Source organism: Salmo trutta, unplaced genomic scaffold (genome assembly GCF_901001165.1).
Source record: "Salmo trutta unplaced genomic scaffold, fSalTru1.1, whole genome shotgun sequence".
Classification (NCBI taxonomy): domain Eukaryota; kingdom Metazoa; phylum Chordata; class Actinopteri; order Salmoniformes; family Salmonidae; genus Salmo; species Salmo trutta.
In genome coordinates, this window is record NW_021822911.1 from 18,908,333 (window position 1) to 18,923,639 (window position 15,307).

Here is a 15,307-nt window from a genome sequence, read left to right on the forward strand (position 1 = left end):
ATGGTTTTCTGTGAATATCTTCCATAACGTTACTATAGTTAATGAACGTAAATATTAGAAAGCCGGGTATGACCGTCGGCATTGTATGAGCTACAGTACAGTACCGTTAGCTAGCTAGCTAACGTTATGTCCTAACTAGGCACAACTAGGTTTGGATTATTTCCTCAACTATATTCTTTCCCATATATTGTATATCGTTTCCATAAAGCCAACATGGCTTTACACTCATTAATGTAAGTTTCCAATCTAGAGCAGTTCTCACTTTTGTGATAATGAACTAGCTAACGTTAGCTTCATTAACTAACTAACTAACTAACTAAGGACGGTGACCTGTCCAGACGAGATGTTACAACGAACTGAATCGCCAATGAAGGTCTTCCTCTTTATATAGCCTGCTACAGCAAGCAATACTATTAACTCAACAGGGAGGCATAACGTTACATGTACTATACTATCCCATTTTGGAGACGTTACATGTACATTACTATCCCATTTTGGAAACGTTACATGTACAATACTATCCCATATTGGAAACGTTACATGTACAATACTATCCCATTTTGGAAACGTTACATGTACAATACTATCCCATTTTGGAAACGTTACATGTACAATACTATCCCATTTTGGAAACGTTACATGTACAATACTGTCCCATTTTGGAAACGTTACATGGACAATACTGTCCCATTTTGGAAACGTTACATGGACAATACTATCCCATTTTGGAAACGTTACATGTACAATACTATCCCATTTTGGAAACGTTACATGTACAATACTATCCCATTTTGGAAACGTTACATGTACAATACTATCCCATTTTGGAAGCGTTACATGAACAATACTATCCCATTTTGGAGACGTTACATGTCCGCACCCTTGTGGAGGGAAATTAATATCTTATATGGTAGCTGTAGATGGTGTTCAAATGCATAATGGTATTAATACAGTGCCTAGACTACCTCTTTTGTATAAATGCCCTTCAGAATCCAAACAAAGTATTGCCACGCAGCAAAATGTTGCATATAATCTTTCAAGTCAGCCTGATGAAATATTGAACAATTTGTGTACAAAGATATCTTGAAATGTGATATTAGGCCTGTATGGCAGTACTGTATTGGCTAGTGCTTTCTCCAATATGTTCTTCTATTTTGCATTCAATTGTATGTCGATGCCATTTATCGTTCAAGATTTATATAATATATATATATATATATATATATATGTTTTAATGCTTGTAAGACTATTCTTTGACACATTTTCTCTTCCTTTGAAATTCTTATAGGACAGAACATGGACACAATGCAATTGGGATCAAGAAGAAGGTATTAGGAGGCGTAAACAGGGCGGATTCCGGATTCCGGATGTTTTAACATTAAAATTGTCATCTAGTTATTTAAACCCAGGGCATACCTGGCCAGCACATTTAAAATCATTGGAATTCACCACTTCTGAGGGTCACACAGACACTTTTCAAAATGAGGTTCTTCTTCCAATAGAGTTTAACCAGGTACCGTGTTTCACACAGAACCCACAGTCACCCTGGCCCCTCACCCCTACAGACAAATCCCCACTGTGATCAATTCAGTGTCAGGACAGCTCTAGGTCGCCCGCAACCGACCAATGATAGGTGTCTGAGTCAACTGACTCTCAGATCATCCTCCACCGACACGGCCCTGTTTACACCGCCAAGGTGCCCCCCCCACACAGGAATACACACTCAGAGCCTACTGACTGGGCCCTGTTTACACCTCCACACAGGAATACACACTCAGAGCCTACGAGGCTTTTCTAAAAACTCCACATTGCATGTTTCGCTCACCTCTTTCTTTTTTTTTAAACTACGTTGGAGATGTGGTATCCACTCGGCTCACTGCCTCTCAGATCAAAGGTGGGTCCATTTGCTCCGTTCCCGAAGTGTGGTCTCCCTGAGATCCCAAGTTAGAGGGATCCCTGGTGCACCATTTACCCAGGTCACCAGGAGCGGTCACCAAGTCAAGATTCACATCCCCATCGCCAAATGTGGTTATATTCTTTAATATCAAATGCGAAGAGACAAACTTATCACACAAGTCAGAGTTATTCTTAAACTAAATCTTTATTCACTTATAAGGGAGCAGGTCAATACAACGTACACATATAAAGTGAATCAATTGCGTGCCCTACGATAATGATGGCTGGTGGACCCAGGGGACAAAAGTACAAAGGTCTTTTACAGCCAAGATGCACCCATTTCAACCTACATGACCAACAACAGATGTATAGAACGGGTCACAAGGTTAAGATTTGTATGAAAGATACTTACAATTCTCAGCAGAGTGTATCTGCTGTAAAAACAGTACTCTGTGTAGAGACCAGGGTCTGGCCCTGGGGTCATCTCTCCCTGGTACCATATAGAACAGAAACATTAACTCATGCTCTGGAATGCAGTCTCTTTAGGTTTTATCACCCAAAACACATTGTAAATCTCCTGTCAGTGTTATATCCCAGAGGCCCATCCTCAGTAGAACACACAGACACTATAGTTCTAAGAACCCTCTATTCTGTTGCATAAAACAACCATTTGATGCAATAAAAGTATAATAACATAATCTTGCAGTTTTGCTCTCAGTGTCCACTGAAAGTTGACTAGTAACAACAACTGGGACATAAAAGTCACCCACCATGAGACCCACTAAATCTGCCCAAGAAGAGGCAAACAAAAGAAAAACCCACACCAAACTTTAAGACAGGAAGCAAACCAAAATGGTGGAGCAACTAAAGGTGTTGACTCTCCACATATATCAAGACAACTGGAGCACTGGGCCAGACACTCTTAAATAGAACCTGGACCAGCTCAGGTGGAACACCTTCCCACTAACGAGATGGACAAGCCAGCACAGGTGTAACACATACTGACTAACGAGGTGACACCAATCAGTGCGTCCTACGTGCTAACGAGCTAGACGTGTTAACGAGCTAGACGTGCTAACGAGCTAGACGTGCTAACGAGCTAGATGTGCTAAAATCCAAACCTCAAAACATAAATGGAAAAAACAAAGACTGTAACACCTTAAGAGAATGCTTACCACCAACAGAAAACAACTTATATTTCACATTATAATCAACTACAATGCTTCACCTTCACCAATATGAACATGGTGTCTACTGGCTGTCAACAATTAAAAACAAGAAAAAAACATTTTTCCCCCACTAGCTTCTAGAACTCTCGTCTTCCTAAAACTCACTAGCTTCTAGAACTCTCGTCCCCTTGGAACGAGCCCGAACAAAACTCATCTTCAGGAAGGAACACAACACTTATTTGTCATCACTCATCGATATCATGTTGAAATCAATTGCGTGAGAGGAGGGAGATGAGGTTGAACGTCCTGTTAAAACTAACAGCTAAAAACCACACAGAATCTGGGAATAATGTGTACATCACTGGTTAGAGGACAACTTGTAGAAAACAGCTATCTACATTTTGAAGTGTTAAATTTTGATTCAAGTGGGTCACCAACGTGGTAAGTGTAACACAGCTCTTTTTGTGTTAGTTACTATTTGTTAATTCACATAAATAGTACTCTTTCAATTCAGAGCCTGGATTTTTCCCCTGAGGCTAAAATCCATATCATGTTGAAATCAATAGAACATGGGACAAACGTTCTACATTGTGACATCATTAAAATACTCCTTCTACAATATTAAACATTCTACATTGTGACATTATTTCATTGATATCATGAAACAACTCCATGTATTTTCTGATGTTTAGTCAGAGATCTTTAATCAGAGTATCTCTTCCCACATTGAGTACAGCTATAAGGATTCTGTCCTGTGTGTCTTCTCTGGTGCAAAGTCAGCTGGCTAGATGTAGTAAAACTCTTCCCACATTGATCACAGCTATAAGGTTTCTTTCCAGTGTGTGTTCTCTGGTGTAAAGTCAGCTGGCTAGATGTAGTAAAACTCTTCCCACATTGACTACAGTTATAAGGTTTCTCTCCTGTGTGTGTTCTCTGGTGTGTCGTCAGACATCCAGATGTACCAAAACTCTTCCCACATTGATCACATTTAAAAGCTTTCTCTCCTGTGTGTGTCCTCTGGTGTACCATCAGGCTGTTTAGCTGATTAAAACTCTTCCCACATTGATCACAGCCATAAGGTTTCTCTCCTGTGTGTGTTCTCTGGTGTATAATTAGATAGCTAGATGTAGAAAAACTCTTCCCACATTGACTACAGCAATACGGTTTATCTCCTGTGTGTGTCCGTTGGTGTACCATCAGGCTGTTTAGCTGAGTAAAACTCTTCCCACATTGATCACAGCCATAAGGTTTCTCTCCAGTGTGTATTCTCTGATGTGATTTCAGGGTTTGTAGCCGAATAAAACTCTTCCCACATTGATCACAGCCATAAGATTTCTCTCCTGTGTGTGTTCTCTTGTGTATAGTTAGATAGCTAGATGTAGAAAAACTCTTCCCACACTGACTACAGCAATAAGGTTTTTCTCCTGTGTGTGTCCGTTGGTGTACTATCAGGCTGTTTAGCTGAGTAAAACTCTTCCCACATTGATCACAGCCATAAGGTTTCTCTCCAGTGTGTATTCTCTGATGTGATTTCAGGGTTGGTAGCCAAATAAAACTCTTCCCACATTGATCACAGCCAAAAGCTTTCTCTCCTGTATGAATTCTTTGATGTATTTTAACCTCTCTGGGGTATGTGGGACGAACTCGTCCCACCTACGTAACAGCTACTGAAATTCCAGTGGCGCGATTTTTGAATCGTTAGAAATACTATTACTTCAATTTCTCAAACATATGACTATTTTACAGCTATTTAAAGACAAGAATCTCGTTAATCTAACCCCACTGTCCGATTTCAAAAAGGCTTTACAACGAAAGCAAAACATTAGATTATGTCAGCAGAGTGCCCAGCCAGAAATAATCAGACAGCCATTTTTCAAGCTAGCATATCATGTCACATAAACCCAAACCACAGCTAAATGCAGCACTAACCTTTGATGATCTTCATCAGATGACACACCTAGGACATTGTGTTATACAATACATGCATGTCTGTTCAATCAAGTTCATATTTATATCAAAAAACAGCTTTTTGCATTAGCATGTGACGTTCAGAAAACGCATAACCCCCGGCAAACTTCCGTTGAATTTACTAACAGTTTGCTAAATTACTCACGATAAACGTTCACAAAAAGCATAACAATTATTTTAAGAATTATAGATACATTACTCCTCTATGCACTCGATATGTCCGATTTTAAAATAGCTTTTCGGATGAAGCACATTTTGCAATAATCTAAGTACATAGCCCGGCATTACAGGGCTAGCTATTTAGATACCCACCCAGGTCAGCCTCCACCAAAATCACATTTCCTATAAGAAAAATGTTCTTACCTTGCTTGTTCTTCATCAGAATACACTGCCAGGACTTCTACTTCAATAACAAATGTTGGTTTGGTCCCAAATAATCCATCGTTATATCCAAACAGCGACGTTTTGTTCGTGAGTTCTAGACACTATCAGAATGCTTCTTCACGGTCCCGGCGCATTGGCGTGTCAAAAATGTCTAAATATTCCATTACCGTACTTCGAAGCATGTTTAAAACCAATTTTTATGCCATTTAACTCGTAGATTAGTGATAATATTCCGACCGGGAGTATGCATTGAGCCTAAACAGCCGAATAAAATTTCTCCTCAGGAGCGACTCATGCACGCGCCTCATTCAAAGGTCCTCGGAGCAGCCACTTACAAAAGGTGATAATGTGTTTCAGCCTGAGGTTCCCTCGTAAACCTTCAGTTATTTCCCGGGCTCTGAGAGCCTATCGGAGCCCTGGGAATTGTCACGTTACAGCTAAGATCCTTACTTTTCAATAAAAAGATGCAAGACGCACGACTCCTTGTCAGACAGGGTACTTCCTGCTTGAAAGCTTGTCAGGTTTTTGCCTGCCATAGGAGTTCTGTTATACTCACAGACACCATTCAAACAGTTTTAGAAAATTCAGAGTGTTTTCTATCCAAACCTGAACAATAATATGCATATTCTAGCTTCTGAGTTGGTGTAGGAGGCAGTTAAAAATGGGAACATATTTTTTCCAAAATTCTCAATACTGCCCCCTAGCCCAGACAGGTTAAGTTTTACTGAAGAGGTGAATCTTTTCCCACAGTCTGAGCAGCAGTTAGATTTCTTCCCTGTGGGTCTCTGCAGGTGTTTTTTGAGGAGTTCTGATCTGGAGAGACTCTTCTCTGCCTCTTCAGCATCATGAGGTTGTTGAGGCTCCCCAGAGGATCCACGATAGTTAAGTATCTCTCCTGTGTGAATGACAAAGTCAGACAGATGGTTAAAGGCCCACAACAGCAGAAATCCATTGTTTATTTCAGGTAAAATGTGATGCCCAGAGCATACCCATGAAGTTGTACAACAATTGACATCTGTTAAATTATTTGACAATTAACCTGTTGCATCTAGACGTTCCGCTAGCGGAACGCCTCGCCAATATCCAATGGAAGGGCGTGGCGCAAAATACAAAAACCTCAAAAATGCAATAATTTCAATTTTTCAAACATACGACTATTTTACACCATTTTAAAGATAAGACTCTCGTTAATCTAACCACATTGTCCGATTTCAAAAAGGCTTTACAGCGAAAGCAAAACATTAGATTATGTTAGGAGAGTATATAGCCAAAAATAATCACACAGCCATTTTCCAAGCAAGCATATATGTCACAAAAACCCAAAACACAGCTAAATGAAGCACTAACCTTTGATGATCTTCATCAGATGACACTCCTAGGACATTATGTTATACAATACATGCATGTTTTGTTCAATCAAGTTCATATTTATATATAAAAACAGCTTTTTACATTGGTGTGTGATGTTCTGAAAATGTATTCCCACCGAAAACTTCCGGTGAATGTGCACATCAATTTACTAAATTACTCATCATAAACGTTGAAAAAATACATAACAATTATTTTAAGAATTATAAATACAGAACTCCTTTATGCAATCGCTATGTCAGATTTTAAAATAGCTTTTCGGCGAAAGCACATTTTGCAATATTTTGAGTACATAGCCCAGCTATCACGGCTAGCTAATTTGACACCAGCCAAGTTCGGGGCACACTAAACTCAGAATTAGTATTCGAAAAATTGTATTACCTTTGCTGAGCTTCGTCAGAATGCACACCCAGGACTACTACTTCCACAAGAAATGTTGTTTTTGTTCCAAATAATCCATAGTTATGTCCAATTACCTCCGTTTTTTTGGGCGTTCAGGTCACTATCCAAAGGGTAACGCGCGAGCGCATATCGAGAAGAGAAAATTCAAAATGTTCCATTACCGTACTTAGAAGCATGTCAAAATCAATTTTTATGGTATTTTTCTCGTAAAATAGCGATAATATTCCAACCGAACAATAGTGTATTCATTCAAAGAGGAAAAGAAAAAACAGCGTAGTCTCGTGAATGCGCATATCCAATCTCTTCGTCACCGGGCAGACCACTGACAAACTGAGCTACTATACTCTGCCCAGAGACAGGAGATGCCTCAATCCGCTTTCTGAAGGCTTTGGAGAGCCAATGGAAGCCTTAGAAAGTGCTACGTAACCGCATAGATACTGTAGTTTTGATAGAGAACCAAAAGAAGAACTACAAATTCTCAGACAGGCCACTTCCTGCTTGGATACCTCTCAGGTTTTTGCCTGCCATATGAGTTCTGTTATACTCACAGACACCATTCAAACAGTTTTAGAAACTTCAGAGTGTTTTCTATCCAAATCTACTAATAATATGCATATTCTCGTTTCTGGGCAAGAGTAGTAACCAATTTAAATCTGAATAGTTTTTTCACCCGGCCGTGAAAATACTGCCCCCTATCCCAAAGAAGTTTTAAGACAGTCAACTTAGCAACAATCATATTTTGTCTTGTTTTTGCATTAGTAGTAACTAGAAATAAGTTATTAAAGTTGTTGAAATCCTAAGCAGTGTGCCAGACAACTATTGGTCTCCAATATAGGCCCTTTTCTGTGTTTGCTAAATTTGCAGCACGAGGGCAATGCACACACAATCTGGTTGCAGAAAATCCTCCCTGCTAATGAGGAAACCACTAGTTATGGATGTAGTATATCTGGTAATGAGGAAACCGCTAGTTATGGATGTAGTATATCTGGTAATAAGGAAACCACTAGTTATGGATGTAGTATATCTGGTAATGAGGAAACCACCAGTTATGGATGTAGTATATCTGGTAATGAGGAAACCACTAGTTATGGATGTACTATATCTGCCTGGAGCAAAAATGTTGAGCAAAGATTTTAGTTTTTCACAATGTATTCTGAATATTACAGCTCACTATCACGAGTGCTACTGAAGGAAACTCACATTAAGCTCTGTGTTTATTCACTAATTCACCACCGTGGGGGAAAACTCAGGGGAGTTCTCATAGGCTGACAGTAAAAATAGCCTACATTCCGAGGTTGCTTATGAGTACATTTCACATTACTTTTGGATTATAATCGTAAGGCTCGTTTGAATGTCCTGGTTAATATGTTTGTGTTGTCATGACGTTGCCCTCTTTGGGTTTTCTATGCACCATCCCCCTACCTCCCCCTACCCAGGCTCTGTGAGAGCGGTCGTAAATTCCTAAAAGAATGTCCTACCTCATGGCCACAGTTTTGAGACAGAGTGTGTTTCATAGAAAGAACCCAGGAATTCTTCCACCTCACAGGACTGGAGAACCAAACGACATTTATGTTCTGGATAAGGTATAAAAGATCGGTGAAGAATCCAGCTACGAACTGGTCCGTTTGGTACAATTTTGTGAAACTCATGAGAGACAATACGGCCACATTACCATGGCGCTGTTTATATAATAGCCTCAGTTGTGAGACTTACATCTAATGGTTGTATAAAAATCAATGAATAAGGATAAAGCTATTTGGAATATGTTGGGATGATTATAAGATGTTAATGTGACAGAATTGTATTTCTGTGTAAAGTTTCACCAAGTCATCGGCACACCCCCATGAACAGACGGGACCTGGCGTCATGAGACAGCCTTTTAACAAATTCCGAATATAACCCCCACCCAGGGTTTCTATCACCAGACCGAGCTTACCTCCATTACGAGTGGCTAAAGGTTGGAGACCATGCATTCCTCTGTCTGAACTTTAACCATACCACATGGTTAAACTCTTAGACTATTGATACCGACAGAATAATAACAAGTCTTTGATATTAATTACTAGTCTGCAGCTAGGAATTCGGTATCATTGAATGCGAAGACCGACGAAACATCTGTCCTATAACGACATTAATGAATGTCACTTTGAAATATCCATTCTAACAGAGAGAGAGAGAGAGAGAGAGAGAGAGAGAGAGAGAGAGAGAATGCGAGGACAACCTCTCCAACAGAACGAACTTTTCAACAAAGATCCCAAAGACACACTGAGCGTAAATATATATATTGATTGCAATTGTTCCCGAATGAGTGAGCGTTCATGTGCAAAGGATTAGCATTTCAATTGTTATAATTATCAACTCTTATCAACCTTTTGTCTAACAAGCCACCATGCTGGTTTAGCCCACAAGGGCACATTCCTTTATCATTTCTTTGTAACGATATCCATTTGTTATGCATTTCTGTGAATTACTTAGTAAATAAATGATTTTAAGACAATTGATGTATGTATGACTTATAGTGAAGACTGGGTTCGTGCAGATAACCAACAATTTACGACGTTTGGAATGAGACTGACGAGGTAAACAAATACATCATTAATCAGAAGACTAATAGATCAGATATTATAATATCTGAAAGTTATATTAGGAAAATTATAACTTTTTAATCTGAATATTTTCCTTGGTGCCCCGACCTCCTAGTTAATTACAGTTACACGATTAATCAGTTTAATCGCGTAATAATAATTACAGAGAGTTATTTGATAAACATGTCTTCAGTTTAATGATGTCAAAGACATGACAGTGTTATTGTCGCAAATCAACTGCTTTATACTTAAAAAACAGTAAAATGGTCTTTGGCTAGCTTTGCCATCAGCCTGACACTAAGTGTTAAACAAATTGGCCCATAACTTCACCAAACAATAATACAGACCTCCTGTAGGACACATAACATCAACCAACAACAACATTGACCTCCTGTAGGACACATAATATCACCTAACAACAACATACAGTGGGGGAAAAAGTATTTGATCCCCTGCTGATTTTGTACGTTTGCCCACTGACAAAGAAATGATCAGTCTATAATTTTAATGGTGGTTTATTGAACAGTGAGAGACAGAATAACAACAAAAAAATCCAGAAAAACGCATGTCAAATATGTTATAAATTGATTTGCATTTTAATGAGGGAAATAAGTATTTGACCCCCTCTCAATCAGAAAGATTTCTGGCTCCCAGGTGTCTTTTATACAGGTAACGAGCTGAGATTAGGAGCACACTCTTAAAGGGAGTGCTCCTAACCGCAGCTTGTTACCTGTCAAAAAAAAGACACCTGTCCACAGATGCAATCAATCAATCAGATTCCAAACTCTCCACCATGGCCAAGACCAAAGAGCTCTCCAAGGATGACAGGGACAAGATTGTAGACCTACACAAGGCTGGAATGGGCTACAAGACCCTCGCCAAGCAGCTTGGTGAGAAGGTGACAACATTTGGTGCGATTATTCGCAGATGGAAGAAACACAAAAGAACTGTCAATATCCCTCGGCCTGGGGCTCCATGCAAGATCTCACCTTGTGGAGTTGCAATGATCATGAGAACGGTGAGGAATCAGCCCAGAATTACACGGGAGGATCTTGTCAATGATCTCAAGGCAGCTGGGACCATAGTCACCAAGAAAACAATTGGTAACACACTACGCCATGAAGGAATGAAATCCTGCAGCGCCCGCAAGGTCCCCCTGCTCAAGAATACATATACATGCCTGTCTGAAGTATGCCAATGAACATCTGAATGACTCAGAGGACAACTGGTGAAAGTGTTGTGGTCAGATGAGACCAAAATGGAGCTCTTTGGCATCAACTCGCCGTGTTTGGAGGAGGAGGAATGCTGCCTATGACCCCAAGAACACCATCTCCACCGTCAAACATGGAGGTGGAAACATTATGCTTTGGGGGTGTTTTTCTGCTAAGGGGTCAGGACAACTTCACCGCATCAAAGGGACGATGGACAGGGCCATGTACCGTCAAATCTTGGGTGAGAACCTCCTTCCCTCAGCCAGGGCATTAAAAATGGGTTGTGGATTGGCATTCCAGCATGACAATGACCCAAAACACATGGCCAAGGCAACAAAGGAGTGGCTCAAGAAGAAGCACATTAAGGTCCTGGAGTGGCCTAGCCAGTCTCCAGACCTGAATCCCATAGAAAATCTGTAGAGGGAGCTGAAGGTTCGAGTTGCCAAACGTAAGCCTCGAAACCATTATGACTTGGAGAAGATCTGCAAAGAGGAGTGGGACAAAATCCCTCCTGAGATGTGTGCAAACCTGGTGGCCAACTACAAGAAACGTCTGATCTCTGTGATTGCCAACAAGGGTTTTGCCACCAAGTACTAAGTCATGTTTTGCAGAAGGGTCAAATACGTATTTCCCTCATTAAAATGCAAATCATTTTATAACATTTTTGACATGCGTTTTTCTGGATATTTTTGTTGTTATTCTGTCTCTCACGGTTCAAATAAACCTACTATTACAATTATAGACTGATAATTTCTTTGTAAGTGGGCAAACGTACAAAATCAGCAGGGGATCAAATACTTTTTTCCCCCACTGTAGACCTACTGTAGGACCCATAACTTCACCTAACAACAACATAGACCTACTGTAGGACCCATAACTTCACCTAACAACAACATAGACCTACTGTAGGACCCATAACTTCACCTAACAACAACATAGACCTACTGTAGGACCCATAACTTCACCTAACAATAACATAGACCTACTGTAGGACCCATAACTTCACCTAACAACAACATAGACCTACTGTAGGACCCATAACTTCACCTAACAATAACATAGACCTTGGACTATAAATAATTTAATATTTCAGGTGAAACATGGAAACTAAAATGTCTCTGTTATGACATTTCATAACCTGATCACCAGATAATTTTATGAATAATCCCACTAGGCTACTCTGTAATGGGTTGTCATTCTAAATGTCCCGAATAAAGGAACATGACGGAATTGCGCATCACATTTAACAAACCAAACATTGAAATACCCTTATAGAAGGTAAAGTAAAAACCCAAACCGGTCCGTGCATCAATACTGGTATATAGTAAAATACGGTTTACCGCCCATCCCCAAGGCTAGGTTGAGAGTGGGCAGACATCGTACACATCACACTCAGGCAGACAAGACGTTTGATCCGACCAAAGACCCAATCCATCTCTACTATTAGTTCATGTTAGTAAACAATAAACAAACTGTGTCCTTTCAGTTGAGCGTACTAGCACTACGCCTGTCTACCAATCCATCTATACTATTAGTTCATGTTAGTAAACTGTAAACAAACTGGATCCTTTCAGTTGAGCGTACTAGCACTACGCCTGTCTACCAGAAGTTGATGCTGTTGCTATGCAACCTCGCTACCAATCTATTCCTAGTATTTACTGAATATCTGTCTACCAAGTTGTTAAGTTGTTTGTTCTCCCTTTGCACCACCTCCACCTTGCTATGAATAGAGTCTACAGCACCTTTCATCCCTTTGTACCACCTCCACCTTGCTATGAATAGTCTACAGTACCTTTCATCCCTTTCTACCACCTCCACCTTGCCATGAATAGAGTCTACAGCACCTTTCATCCCTTTGTACCACCTCCACCTTGCCATGAATAGAGTCTACAGTACCTTTCATCCCTTTGTACCACCTCCACCTTGCTATGAATAGAGTCTACAGCACCTTTCATCCCTTTGTACCACCTCCACCTTGCCATGAATAGAGTCTACAGTACCTTCCAGCTCCGTGTTCAACATCCATATCAGTAAACCTCTCCCCACTTGCCCTCTTACTAGGGGATGGTTTGGTTCCATCGCTGATACCTATTGGCCAACTTGGTTTTGTTTTGTTGATTGGGTTGGTTGTCCTTAACAACGATGATGCTGGAATCCTCTGAAACCAGCGACATGTTTCTTTGAGTTCGTAAGTATCTCTCGTCAATGAATCGTTCAAGCTCTTCAATGGATACTGAATCCTCCAGCGTGTTTACAGGGATAGTTAAACACTGCTCTCTGGTACTCAGACGAGATGCTCTGAAATCAGAGTAGATAAATTCACTCTATGAAAGCACCCGAATGTCCATTGAGAAAGCACAACGACTATACCATTTAGCTAAGAATGACGGGAATAATCAAGTCAATAAACGTTGGGTAGTTAGTTAGATAGAATATAGTTAATATACTGGCAAGTTTGATGTATAAGTAGCCAACTAACGGTAGGTAGCTAGTTAACACACCGGTACATACTGCTGTAATAACATGCTAACAAATTGTCAGCCAAAATAACGTGTAAGGTAACTTATTTGAAAAGTCATAACTTTATTACATTGCTCAACATTTTCGTAACATTTGTCAAAATTAGTTAAAGCAAAGAATTTGTATCGGCTCTAGTTGGACTTCGGCTGAATATTTTCCTCCATTTTCTTCAAATCTGAAAAGCCACGCCCAGGTCGCAGTTGTAAATGAGAACTTGTTCTCAACTGGCCTACCTGGTTTATGAAGAATTGCATTATGGGCCCTAAAAGCACGGAAATAGTGGCCACTGCTCGTATACTTCGTGTTTTGGCGAATTTAGTAGGACATCCAGGAACTTTTGGCATACTAACTACATCATACTATGACCAATAAGCACACTATATACTCAGTTAACATCACAAATAGTACGGTTAGTATGAGTATTCTAACACAGCTTAGGTCTCTGGGCTGCCATTTTGTTTCTGTTTAAATCCTTGATTTAAAAAAAGCCACACAACAATCTGTCAATCTGCAGTTGAAACAATAACAAAGCTGTAATTCCACCACTGTTTGGTAATAAGATGATGATGATGGGGCTGGAGAAATGTAACTACTCTCAAATTCATAGACAGACCTATGGATGCAAGGACTGACCATCCATGATATCAACATTATAGTTTTAACCATGTTGAGGCTATACAGTGTTGGTTTACATTGTTTCTAAACATTGGAGTAAAAAAAGCTTATATTCTGATGGGGTACAACAGTTGAACTAAGCTCATGAGGCATGTGTTATATTCTTCAAGAATCAATGGCTATAAATAAATAATTTAAAAGTCACAATATGGATGTAGCTATTGCATATTTCCGCTTTAACACCAAACATCAGTTCAACAACTGCAGAGTTTGTGCCTCTGTTTTTAAAACAGTACTTACTAGTGTTAATCAGGGAACGGTTTCTCAAAACCATCTTATTGCTAAGTTCACCGTTAGAACCACTGGACGCCTTAAGATGCGTTTGGGAAACCGTGCCCAGATATCCAGTTTCCTCCTCTTCTTCCTCCTCCTTTATCAATGTAACAGTCATCTCCCTCTCCTCCTCTTTCACTCCATAAACTGCATCCTCCTCTTCTTTTACTGTGACATCCTCCTCCTCTTTCACTCTGAACGCGTCTTTTTCTTCTTTCACAGTAATGGCCTCACCCTCTACTTCTTGTTTTACTGTGACATCCTCATCTTCTTTAGCAGGAGAGTAGCTCAGTGACCGCATGGTTGTGAATGTTAGCTAGCTAGGCTAATGCTAACTTAACCAGCTCGCTAGCTGACTAATAACAACAACACCGTAAATATGAAATTAAATCGGATAACTAACTAGACGACAGAAGTGGGTTTAAAACACAGAGGCTAATATACACTAACGCGTCTAAAGAGCTTTATCGGTTCGGCTATTTTGTCTAGCAAGCTACCGTGGTGTCCGACTAACTGTTGCTGCTGTTGAAAGAAGAGTTCCGTCCACTAGATTATACGTCACACCAACAGCATTGCGTTAAATTACCTTAAATTCCCAGACCGCCATCTGCTGACTGGAGTGGGTAACGCAGTTGAGTAAAATGTTTATTTTGTCAGACAAAAAGTTAAAGGGTAGGAATAAGGGACATCGCTGGTCCTAAAATATTCATTAGCCTAAATATTCATTAGCCCCCCTTAAATAAATCAATATCAGTCAATATATTTTTTCTGTGATTTATTTTTTTCGTGAACAGTTACATCGCATCTTAAACTTTTACCGGGCTGCACTAGGACCAGGGGAGGCTGCTGCTGCACT

General features: G+C 40.0%; 1 protein-coding gene and 1 long non-coding RNA gene across 2 annotated transcripts in view; both read right to left on the reverse strand.

Annotated features, from left to right (window-relative positions):
* Nucleotides 1-3,866: 3,866 nt before the first annotated feature.
* The window catches only part of LOC115186748 (zinc finger protein 180-like), a gene marked incomplete at both ends in the record, with an annotated part of 83,271 nt that continues 71,830 nt past the window's right edge, over nt 3,867-15,307 (reverse strand). The window contains one exon of the mRNA XM_029746268.1: nt 3,867-4,596. Within this exon, the coding sequence (XP_029602128.1) occupies nt 3,867-4,596 (730 nt within the window). The remainder of the gene's footprint in view (nt 4,597-15,307) is intronic.
* On the reverse strand, nt 13,093-14,469 carry LOC115186758 (uncharacterized). Its single transcript, XR_003875881.1, has 2 exons — nt 14,419-14,469; nt 13,093-13,281 (listed from the first exon to the last, which is right to left on the reverse strand). It is a non-coding gene; the product is annotated as an uncharacterized LOC115186758 (long non-coding RNA).